Here is a 12,071-nt window from a genome sequence, read left to right on the forward strand (position 1 = left end):
TGCCTCAAATGCATGACCCCACTCAGACACAAGACTTTTAATCGGTTCGGGGAGGAGCTGAAGCAGGCGGACAGCCGCAACGGGGCTCATCCCCGCTGTCCTTTGGGAAAACACCGAGCTTTGGGGAAGGACCGGGGAAAGGGGCCGGGGAGGGAAGGGACGAAGGGCATCGCCAAGCCGCAGGCGGTGCGCTGGGAGCCGGGCTCACCCCCCCCCCGTCCCTCCCTTACCTGCTTCCATGAGCTGGCACTGCTGCCCGAAAACTTGCGAGAAGGTGACGGGGCCTGCAGGGCTGGAGGTCGCCGGCGAGGAGTCCATGGCTCTCTTCGGGTCCTTCGCGTTAGTCATGGGCAGAGCCCTGCAGCTGCCCGCGGCCCCCAGGGGAGCTCCGTGCTCCCCCTCAGGGGGAGAAGCCAGCCGCCCGCTGCCGCTGGGCTCCGCCGGGAACCGGGGCGGGGGCACGGCGGGCACCGGGGGCTCCTGGCGCTGGAGGTGGGGGGGGGGGGGGCTCCGGGAGCTGCCCTCGTCCCGGCTCCGAGCCCCAGGCTCGCTCCGGGAGGCCGGAGGAGGCTCCCGGCTGGCGGCGGCAGCCTCCGCGCCTCGTCCCTCCCTCACAAACCTCCCCCCGGCAAACCGGGCGGGGGGAAGGAGGGGGACGGAGGAGGCCGGAGCCGCGCTGCGATGCCGCCTCCTCCGCCCCGCTGCGGCGGCCCTGCCCCCGGCCTCCCCCCGGTGCTGCGGGGCCGCAGCTCGGCGTTAACCCCTGCCCGGCCGGGGGCAGCCCCCGCCGCTTCGCCTGCCTCGGCCCTTGGGCCCTGTTGGAACCGCTCCCTTGTAAACACCAGCCGGGTTGGGGGTGGGGGGATTGTTGGTTGGTTGGTGGTTTTTTTTCTTCGGTGATGGAGGGCCGGGAGTTAACTCCCAGACCAGTCTGACACAGCTGATTCATCTTTATTTTTAAAATATCCAATGCAAAGGATGCTGACTCTGGGAGCTTTGCATAATTTTGCCCTCCGTGAGTCACTGGCACTGTCTTTGGGAGGACAGGTCACCAGCCCACCACAAAAACAGGCTGGGGCCCAGCCGGAGACAAACCGGGCAGGTTCCAGCAAGGGTCTGGCCGCCTCCAGGCCTCGTTGCCCCTTCCTGCAGGCAGCCGAGGCCCCGGGACTCACCCAGGGGCACAAGGAGAAGTTTTAGCAGGGGGGAATTGAAGCCTGGGCTGCTCACTGCCTCCAGCAATGACATTGCGCAGTGTGAGCTTGGCTCAGAATTGGCAGCCCCCAGAAAATCCCAGTTTCAGCACTTCCTTGTGCCTAGCCCTCCAAAGAAACTGGCAGATCGTAGAGTCGATAAGGTTGGCAAAGACCTCCAAGATCATCTGGTCCAACCGTCCCCCCTTACAACCACCATCACCCAGAGCAGTTGAAAGGCTGCTGAACTGGGCCTGTGCTGGAAGCTGTTGCCTCCCACCAGGTGGCTCCTTCCTGTACTGGTTTAAATGGTTTTAGGCTCCTATCAGCAAAGTTTAAACAGAGACATCTTTGCATGTTCATTTTTGCTATGACACAGGAACAATTTCTGTCCTCGCAAGCAGAAGAGGGATGTTCCACTTGACCTTCTTGTCTGCTATACGGAGAAAAGAAAAAATTGGCCATGTGGTGTGGTCCACATGACTTCAGCATTCAGGTATTGATTTCAGTCGCTGTTTTTCTCCTCCCTGACCTGCAAATATCGAAGGCTCTTCTCACCGTTACCAAAGCAGCACAAGCAAAACCAGCCAAATGCACTAGGAAATGGAAGAATTAAGGAGTTTTCTAAAGTTCAGATATACTAAGCAAGCTGCATGTTTCTTTTTATGCCGCTACCCAATTTACTTCATGCCATATAGCTTTCATGAAGAAAAAAGAAGGGCTTGAGATTTAATAGAATGATAATATCCAAATTGCATATGGTACTTTGTATCATCATCCATACATCTCACAGTGGGGAATTACTATTATATCCCTCCTACAGAGAGAAAGCTGTATTATAATAATAATTAAAAAGCTTTGTTCAGATCTAGTCTCCAACATTACACAGAGAAAATAATGTATTAATAGGACATCTCATTATCATAGAATTATAATTATCATTGTTTTATGAGTCTACAAGAAATTATGTCAGATGCTCTTGTTGTTATCAGATGTTCTTGTCATTAGAGCAGAGAAGGGGATGGGGGGGGGAGAGGAGGGACGTGCTCGAAGTCTTGTCCTTGTTATCCCACCAACGAGGACAGGGCAGTGGGCCGGTTCTGTTGCCTGTTCACTCTCTTTGCCAGGGCAAACTCATTTGGACAAAGTCTGCTGATATTCGAAACCCACAAGCCCAAGTTCTAAAACCATGCAAAAAGTCAGAAAAGCCGATATAAGCGTGGCGCTTAGTTGGGTGGGAAGGAAAGTGAAGAACAGAGGGACTACAGTCAGTTCTCCCTCCGGCACCACCTCGTGCGATGTGTACTGCTGATCAAGTATCTGGAAATTCCCACAGAGCTGTTTGGTGACTCCTTTGCAAAACTATCTGCACAGCTGCATTCAGCTCTGAAATATTAAAGCATAAAATAAAAAAATAAAAATATAAAAAATAAAATATGAAAGAGGATACCTGAAAATCCCTTTCCCTTCCTCCTTGCCCCTTTCTCCTATTTCCATGTGGGAAGGTCACAGGCTCGCTGCCCCCTCCCACTCCCTGCAGCGCTCCCCAGCAGGAGCCGCTTGCTGGGGCACTGCACGCAGCACACACAGCGCCTGCACAGCACGCAGAACAGCCATGCTTCATTTAATGCTGTCGTTCACAGTGTGCAGCCATTAGATCAAGTCAGTACATGTCTCTGAAAAATAGAAAGCAAGCAAAGAAGCCTTCTTGTCTGGGCTGTTTTGGGCACCGTCTACCTGCTCGGCATCAACGACCTTCTCCACCCAGCAAGACGAGGCACAGCAGTGCCTCACCTCTGCTCTGAACAGCAGGCCAAGGGATGCTCTGGTTCAGCTTGGTACGTTTTCCTCCCAGGAAATGCCTCCCTGCAAGGCACAAAAATTCTCCATGTATTTCACTGCAGCTCACCTGAATTTTACACACGCAGCTGACAGTCATGTTGCTGTGCCCAGTTTCATGCAAGATCCAACATCGGACTTTCCTCTTCTGGGCTTCTGTGCTTACCACAGTGATCTGAGGTTTATTTAACATGTGCAAGACTCCTTGAGGCCCCGCTCTGCAGTGTCGCTGCCAACTCCGCCAGCTGTAGTGACTGACTCTGCATAGAAAATTGCTACTAATGAAACAGCTTGACTCAAAGTTTATCGTTTTAGATAAAAAGGAAAAATGTCAGGGCTAGCAATAATGCCTGGTTAATGGCACTGCTTGCACGTCGGTAATCCTATCCATGGCAAAGAGCATGGAGTCAGTGCAGTGCCCCGATAGCTGCCCTGTGGCCACCAGAAGATGCCGGGTGACTGCAGCCTCCTCAAACCGAGCTCTCAGGCAGTTCTGCTCTGACAGGCCTTCGCTGCCTCCAGCTTTGAGATGAAGCTCCACGTGAGCTCTGTGCTGCCATTAAGGCTTTCAGGTGATCACGAGCTGTGAAAGTGTAGTGGGTTTACATGGCAGGGCTTGTGTAGCAGGGGGCCATAGGGGTGGTTTCTGCGAGAAGAATCCAGAAGCTGCCCCATGTTAGATAAGGGCCCCACTGCTGACCAGAGCTAAGCCAATAAGCGATGTTGTTTTCGCCTCTGTGAGAGCATATTTAAGAAAGGGGAAAAAACCTGCTGCAGAACAGCAGCTGGGAGAGACAGGAGTGAGAAACAGCCTCGCAGATAGCAAGCCCATGGTGTACCATGGTGGAGCAGATTTCCACACTGCAGCCCGTGGAGGAGCCCCCGGTGGAGCAGGTGGATGTGGCCTGGAGGAGGCCGCGGCCTGTGGAGAGCCCCCGCAGGAGCAGGCCCCAGGCCAGAGCTGCAGCCATGGAGAGGAGCCCACGCAGGAGCAGGGGGTCTGGGGGGAGCTGCCACCCGTGGGGGACCCAGGTTGGAGCAGTTTGCTCCTGACGGATGGACCCTGTGGTATGGAGCCATGTTGGAGCAGTTCTTGAAGAGCTGCTGCCTATGGGAAGCCCAGAGTCCTAAAGGAAATACTCTGGATTTTTTACTTTCTGAGGTTAAATTAAGAGGTGTTCCTCAAACAAAGCACCCTTGGGAAGCCTTCATCATTGGTCTTGACAGATAAACCATGGAGCCTGTCAGTCAAGTACTCCAGCTGGAGGAAGAAAAAATGTAAAAGGGAGTAAATATGCTCGGTAGATGACAGGTTGAGTATTATCACAAGACATGTGTTTTACAGTGCAAATATTCCAATGTAATGCTGGTCCCAAAACAGTCTATTCCATGGCCGTCAACACTAGCAAAAGCAGGGCGTGGAAGAGGGGGCCTGGGGGTTTGTGTGCTAATTCTGGTTAAATAAAATCATTAACAGTTAAATTCACTTTCCAAAGGCCACATCAACCAGTGCAATGCTCCGTACAGCTGACACCCCTATTGAAACCTTCCCCTGACTTCGTTTCTAAAATCCCTCCTTCGTGAGAATGGAGCTTTCTGCCCCAAGAAGCAGCACAAAGTTCAGCACTTCCTGGAAGTTCTCCAGAGCCCCTGCACACAGAGCACGAGCAACCAAACTATAACTACTAGCTTCTTTCCTGGTTCTCATTGATCTTGATGGAAGTATTTATTTCAATGGTTCAAAAAGGCTTGGTCACCCAGGCAAATGTTAATTCCAAGAATAAATGAGAACAACAGAGACCCTTTCAAGAAAATGAAAAAGGAACTAATATACCTAATTTATTTGTAAATAGAATATTTACGAGGCATGCTAAAAGCATCTTACAGTTCACTCCAAAAGAAATGAACAGAAACCCAACCCTGCTAAGCCCTGATAAAATCAAGGTGACCCAGAGCTTAGTAGATCAGTAAAGGAGCGTGGGGGGGACTATTTGCATTAGCATCCCATACCTAAGACAATATTTCCAGGGAGGCCTAATCTTTAACAACTGTCTCTTCTTCTTCCAAGGCAGCTGCAAAGCAAGTCATAAAACAAATGCAGCATAGCTTGAATCTTAAATCCCTTTCCTCCCCAATTCTCTCCTACCCCCCAAGCACCTGTCTGCCCCCTCCTCTTCTTCATTTAAGAATAAATGGTGCTTGTTCATGATCAGTAAGCCAGAATGTGTTTTTCAGTCAACTGCTGAGGCTGTCTCATCCCTAAACTGAGATAAATGTCTCTCGCTCTGAAAGGCACAGCACTATTTCTCTCTGCCCGCTGGTGTCCTTGGAAGACCAGGCAGGGAGCACCTGCTGCGCGCCCCATGTGGGCTGCTGGCCACCAGCCGCAGCCATTTTGGAGTGGTCACCTTGGCTTGATGCAAGCTGGTGACCGAGGTGAAAGGCTCCATTGCTCGCAACCCAGGAAAATGCTGCTCAGCAGGGCCTGATGTATGTTTCTATTTCCACTGTTCTTCCACAGCTAACCCATCTCACGTACGTGGTGACAAGCTGTCAGGGATCCCAGGTGTAACGTACTTGTGTTCTCCTTGCCCACCACGCTTTTTTTCTTGAGCACACACAACACTCCACACATCCTATAGCCTTGAAAAGCTATTCACAACTGGCATGGGCATCAGAGATGGAGACAGCCTGACCGTTTTTCTCTCTCCCCCTGAACTGCCTCTGCATCAGCACCCTGAGCACGGAACTGAGACTCAGTCAGGGGCTCTGCCAACGGCAGTCTCCTGCTGGCTGCACCCGTCTGCCACCTGGCAGCTGCAGTGGGAGGAAACAGGATTAAGGCAGAAGCTTTCCTATGAGAAAGTTCTTTCTCCTTACCTGTTTTTTGAAGGTAGTCTTCTTCCAGAAAAGCCACAGCTCTTTTCAAAAGGAGGAATTAGCGCTGCTTCATGTGACAGCTCAGACAGATGAAAGACAAGTGCATATCTATTTCATTAAAGAGTAACCCAGAAGATTTTCAAACACAGAGAAATTTACAGTTCAGCAAAATTTGATCACTCAAAACCTGACACTGAATGCCATTTAATAAAAATTGGGTAGACTGCAACACTGCAGGAGGAGGTTTGCTGACTGCAGGCAGGGCAACAACGTGCAATGGTGACAAGAGTGGATTTTGTACTAACAGGTTGGATTTATAATGTGTAAGGAATCTTCAGATTTTCTGGGGCGAAAGAGCTACTTCTAGTCTATGTGAAATTAATATTAATACCTCTCCTTCAGCCATTCCTAAAGATGTTTGTTGCATCTGTTACTGTTTCTAAAGAATGTGGCTGAATTAATGCCCTGGTGGTGAGTGGTGCCCACCGGCCTTCAGCAGCTGCCTTACCAAAAGTGCCAAGCTCCACAGCCCTGCACAACCTTGACAAGGTACAAACCTTCCCACCCAAGGCCTAGCAATGGAGCATCTCCTTTAAGTGAGATGAACAAAACGGGGACCGTTCCTAGCAGGGAAGCAGACCCCCCCTCTTCGTGCCCTGCCCACCCGTTCGCCTCCTGCAGAGGCCAGCAACCCAGCCTCCTGAACTGCACTGCGCTTTTTGATTCCTCAGTGCTGCAAAGGCTCACCGAGAGCTTTGGTGTCGAATGGAGAGTCCAAACTACAAAGGTGCTGCTCATCCTCCTGTGTCCACCTGGAGTCTGAAGCATCAGGAGAGCTCAGTCTGCAGCGATCACTGTTAGCATGGATGGAGCTTGGCAGGCCAAGTGACACTTCTATCTCCCTTCTTCTCTCCTGCCACCCACACGTAAAACCCCAAATCACTCACCTATTTTGCAGCTAGAATAGGCTGCGACTCCATTTTGAAGACTTCCTTTGCTCAAATAATAAATATTTCCATGATGCAGTTTGTAACATTAATTTATTGTTGTTCTTTTTCTTTACATGGCAGACAGACAACAGAGCTTTCAGTCTTCCAGAGCAATGTTTAGCATCCAAGCACCACCCAGCTAATACCACGTCTCCACATAGTTTATTTTTCATAAACTTCTCAACATCAGCATTGTCAGGAGAGCACTGCAGAGCTACCAGTGTCAGCCTCGCAAATTCCTACATGCAGAACCTGAGCTTTTTCCCCACCCTCTCCTTGAATTTTCACAAGAACTTGTGATATTAGTCAAGGGCAAAATTTCACGTTTCATCAGCAGGCACGGGGGAGGTTAAAAATTTGCTGCAAAACTGTGAAATTCTGCCTTGGAAAAAATGGCATACTTTCCTGAATTTACTGTGAAGAAAATATCCTCATCGTTCTAGAGAAACGACACCATTTTGAACTCTTTTTTTCCTACAAGAAAAATCAACTCCCCCACCCTCCCAAAAAAATGTGTTTGTCATCTGAGGGAAAATGATGAAAAGTCTGGTGCAACAATGGGTTATTTCTTGTCAGTGGCACAAATATTTTTCTACCACAGCTTAGACTGTAATGGATCTTTCAGATAGACCAGTACAATCTAAAGCTGTGTGCTGTGGTCTCTTGGTTGAGTAACACACTTTATAAAACTTTAAAAACGGAGCATTTACAATCAGGGACATAAAGACGTGCTTTCAAAATTGTAAATACATATTTACAAGTTTGTGTGATAAACCAGAATTTCTCTGGGAAAAATGTTCATATAGCACAACAATTTACACACCTCTCTCCTTGAGTTTGTCTGTTATTATGGTTAACACCACTCTAAAGAAGAAAAAAAAAAAGCAGCAAAAATAAATTGCACAAAAGTGACCTCTAATAACCTCATTGGTATGCCTTAAAGGCACTAAACTCAGCAGCATCCATGCCAGAAATGGATGTACTTCTCTGTACTTCATTCAACTTACTGTCGCTGGAAGTTGAGAGCGTCTCAGAAGAACTGGTTCTTTAAAAGTAGGATTTGGGCTGCATGGCAAGAAAGCTCTTCCTCAACAACAGTTCTTGAGTGACCAGTGAAGATTTATACAGTAAGCAGGATCTTCGACAAAACACCTAACACAGCTGCACTGGGAAAATCAAGGGCATATCGAAGTGGTGCTTTAGGACAGAGTATATTGGAGCTGTGTTATATTAGCACTGTATATTCATTTTTCAAATTACCTAGATGCTGTCCAGACACACAGGAAGATAATTCCTGTTCTGAAGAACAGGGTTTACCATACTAATACTAGATGATGAAAGGAAGAAGATAATGTGCAGAGAAAATTAAAGATAACGTGCAAAACTAAAGCGAGCCAAACTGATTAGAGAGCTGTATGTGCACGCCAGCTTCTTTGAGATATATATATATATATAAGGCCAGGAAAACTATTTTCTGTGCTTTTTGACCAAGATTTACCAAGCTGCCTAGCAGGTTTGGATACTCACTTCCTACTAGTTTTAATGAACAATGAGAATTTCACTCTTCCAGGCTGCTGTGAAAAATTTCAGCCTTAGTTTGGAATTAGTACATCACATACTTCAAGAGGAAATTATTGCTAGCAAAAAGCTCAAGAGGGGACAAATCCTAGAGACTCTCCACTCTAGGCAAGAGACGGAACAGCCAGCAATGGCACAAGCTCTCCCCACAAAGCCTGCATCTCCATGGTCTCAGTCTCAGACTGGAAACATCATTTCCAAACACAGGAGGGGATGTGGCTTTTTATGGCTCATCTAGTTCTCAGCATCTCAGCCTTCCCCCACACCACAATTGCACTTAGAAAGCCTCCAATAGGGGTTATCCAAAAAATCTGTAGCTAGATAATGCAAGATCCTGAAGACCTTTGCTTTCCAACTCAAACAACATGTAGCTAAGACATTTTTACGGTGAACAAAACCAATAGTTTTTGTTTAAAGCTTTTGTATTCATTTTGAACATTCTGATTTTCATCAAAACTACAAAAAATCAACTGTTTTCAGCAATTTCATACATATATATATTAATATATGTCATATATATATGTAGATATATAAATAATTGATCCTTTTTTGACCTTTTCAGGGTGGTGGTGGGAAGGAGTATCAACTGGGCACTTGTTTTTTCACAACTAATGTGTGCGTACACAGATGTGTGCTTACCTGTGTGGAGTGCAAAGATAAGAAAAGGAATAAACTGACTGAAACAAGGGGGAAATAGGGCAATCAACCCCCTTGGCCTCCTTGAAAAATCCCAAACTCAGACACTACATTAGCAGGGATCCTACAAAAACTGGGCAGAAGGAACCCTTCGTCTCGGAGGTGAAATTTGCCCGAGCACCCCTGCCAGATGATGCACCTGTGATTGTCACCATTTTGGAGCAAGAGCCAAGAGACCTCTTTGCACTGCATTTTACTAACTGACCTATTCTGCAACATTACTGGCTGCCAACTACCTTCACAGATGCCTCCTTTACGGGACCATTGAAGCTAAGCATGCTCGCATTACAGGTCACGAACACTGAGCTCCGCATTGAAGGAAAATTGTTGCTTGATACTGCGCAGCAACATGCCTGTTTGATACTCTCACTAAACAAATAAATCCTGACTGTACCAGGAGTACCAGGTTGGCAACAAACGTGACGGCAGCTTTTGAGAAATGGATGCTTGTCCCTTTATGAAACCGGGCTATCAGTGCATTTCACAGAGATCACTTAACAGGTGGTCTTCCAAAAAAAAACGTGGGTCCTGACGCACTTCAAAAGCAATGGCATCATGCCCGTTAAAGCTTATGGTACAAAGTCAAGAGACTGGGGTACCCACAGGCTTCAGATGTGGAAACCTCAGCAAAACCTACCACTCTCTTCAGTGGATTTTTGTGGGATGCCCAGTTCTTTACCCGTTAGGATGTAAAGTAGAAACTAAAATGATGTAACAGTCTTTTCAGAATTTAATTGCATAGTATGTTAAACCCCTCTGTGTTCGACCAGAAAGAGGAGACTCATCCAAACCCATCAGCCCTCTGAACAGGGTTAATCTGCCTGCAATTGTCTGAACATTTCTCCATGCTATTCCACTGGCTGTTGACGCGTGGGCTTCACGCGGCAGGGGACACTGGGGAATCACCCTCTCACCAGCATCCACAGTTCATCGTGCTCTGGAGAAGGCAGGAGCCCTGCTCCGCGCTCTCTCCCTCTCCCTCTGGAAGGAAGGACAATATGACAGAAGCACGCCATTGCTTCCAGCAGAAGAAACCGCTGTCCCTGCTATCTACTGAGGAACCGGTCTCACCTCATCTGAGAAAAAGCAGGAGAAGATAATGCTTGAGGATTACTTCACCTCACCTTTGCCAGTCAAAAGTTCCTAGTACCTGCAAATACACAGAGAGTTGCATTTAATCAGAGTCAACTTCAAGGCTAAGCAGTCAGAGCATCTACCTGGCTCCTCGGGCAATGAGGCCCCATCACGCCGACTTGGAAGCAGGATGGACGAGGTGTTCAGTGAGTGCAGCACAGGAAAGATGCCCATGCTTCAGCTTTGCTTGGTTTTCCCGTGACTCAATGGTCTACACCACAGTTAGGGACGTTAACGTTTCATTAGCAACCACTTCCATTATTTGGGAGCTAGTGAGCTTTAGAATCTTCCCAATGTTTTCCCAAAATGTTATTTTCAGAATATACTTAACCATTTTAACAAGGAATAAGTTTCAGGTTGAGGCGTCTCAATTTTTCTGGCAACCATTCTCATCTTTAGCTTCATACAGGTAAGTATAATGTTCCTGAGCTATTATGTTAGTATAAAGAGGTGATTATCTACACGTTACCATTGGGGAAATGAAGGAACAGAAGACAAAGTGCCTTTTTTAAAGTTAACCAATGGGGAAATAATTCAGTATCACCTATAACACTGGGCCAGCTCATTAATTTGTCCAAGTTTATACAGCTTCATTACAGCAGTTTGTCTTGCTACAACTCCAGCTAGTGCTTTTATTTGTTAGCATAGCACTGCAAATTGCATCGTAACACCGGTCTTCGAGCTTCTGTCATTCAACCAGAGCAGCCAACCATAATATATGTAGATCCCAAAGCACTTTACCCACTGCTGCTCTCAGGTACAAATAGCACTCCTTCCCAGATGGAGACAAAGCCTCATCCTCACAAAAATTATCAGCATATTCAAGCTCGACACATAATCCAGAGGAGCAACACCTCAAGTCTCAAAAGCTCACAAGTGGAAGAAAACACTGCTTACATCTTCCACAAGGCTAAGAGCTGACTGCTGTGACAGAGCCTTTTGGTGCAGAGGATGTAAGAGTTACACATCGCTAGAGAAGGCTTTGTCTCTTGCATTTGATTCAAGTGAGCAAGAGGTCCTGTTTCTGACATAGCACACCTTGCTCTCCCCCTTCATGCCTGTTTTCTCACCAGTGACCAGTTACAAGAGCAGCACCACTGTGGGTTTGTAAAGTGCTTTGCAATCCTTGCCCAGAGAAACACAAGCAGGGTGTGTTTGTGACATGCAGTGACCGCGTCGCTGTACCTGCGCAGCTTTGACATGCAGAAGTCTATTCCTTGAAGAAGTGGGATGCAGTGCAGCTGGATTTCTTGCATTGCCTGGTGCTGGTGTTATGAGAAGAGGAGGAGGGACATCTAGAGGCCATGCGGAGTCTGTAACTGTACAAAGAGGCAGGAGAAACTCATACACATTAGGGTACCGGAAAAAAAGAAACAAAACACCAGCATAGACATGCCTTAGGGGCCCCACGGCAGCTTTGAAAGCTATGAGTGAAAAAAAAAGACTACACTCATCCTCCAAGTACTGGGAGCTGCTTCTGAAGGCAAGGGTTGTTTTTTTTTGCCTCCTTCTGAACTTGCTCTGTTAGTTCATTCAGGTAGGAAGTCCCAATGGAAGCAGCCTCCAGCCCCCCACCCACCGTCCCAGTTAGAGAGCCCTCCAACTAGGACAAACGGACAAATCCACAGCTATGTAGAGAACAAGGAGTCAAGGTCATTTTCTCACGACAGCCCATATCAGATTTTTAGATAGATACTTATAGAAAAAGAATTTTCCCATATATAAGCACAATACCCCATCTGGTCATTTTACCCGGGTGCAA

General features: G+C 47.6%; 2 protein-coding genes across 14 annotated transcripts in view; both read right to left on the reverse strand.

The window, feature by feature from the left end:
* The window catches only part of KAZN (kazrin, periplakin interacting protein), a 185,230-nt gene extending 184,866 nt beyond the window's left edge, over nucleotides 1-364 (reverse strand). Inside the window, exon 1 of the mRNA XM_080564092.1 lies at nucleotides 231-364. Within this exon, the coding sequence (XP_080420218.1) occupies nucleotides 231-348 (118 nt within the window). The 5' untranslated portion in view covers nucleotides 349-364. The remainder of the gene's footprint in view (nucleotides 1-230) is intronic.
* The window catches only part of PRDM2 (PR/SET domain 2), an 81,261-nt gene that overhangs the window by 2,906 nt on the left and 66,284 nt on the right, over nucleotides 1-12,071 (reverse strand). For 12 of the 13 annotated variants that reach the window (XR_013941357.1, XR_013941358.1, XR_013941359.1 and 9 more), the window contains 2 exons: nucleotides 11,495-11,628; nucleotides 231-10,325 (listed from right to left, as the gene is read on the reverse strand). The gene's annotated coding sequence lies outside the window, so the exon portion shown is untranslated. The remainder of the gene's footprint in view (nucleotides 1-230; nucleotides 10,326-11,494; nucleotides 11,629-12,071) is intronic. The other variant, XR_013941356.1, reaches the window with a different exon arrangement.

This window comes from Anser brachyrhynchus (assembly GCF_964034855.1).
Source record: "Anser brachyrhynchus genome assembly, chromosome: 21".
Classification (NCBI taxonomy): Eukaryota; Metazoa; Chordata; class Aves; order Anseriformes; family Anatidae; genus Anser; species Anser brachyrhynchus.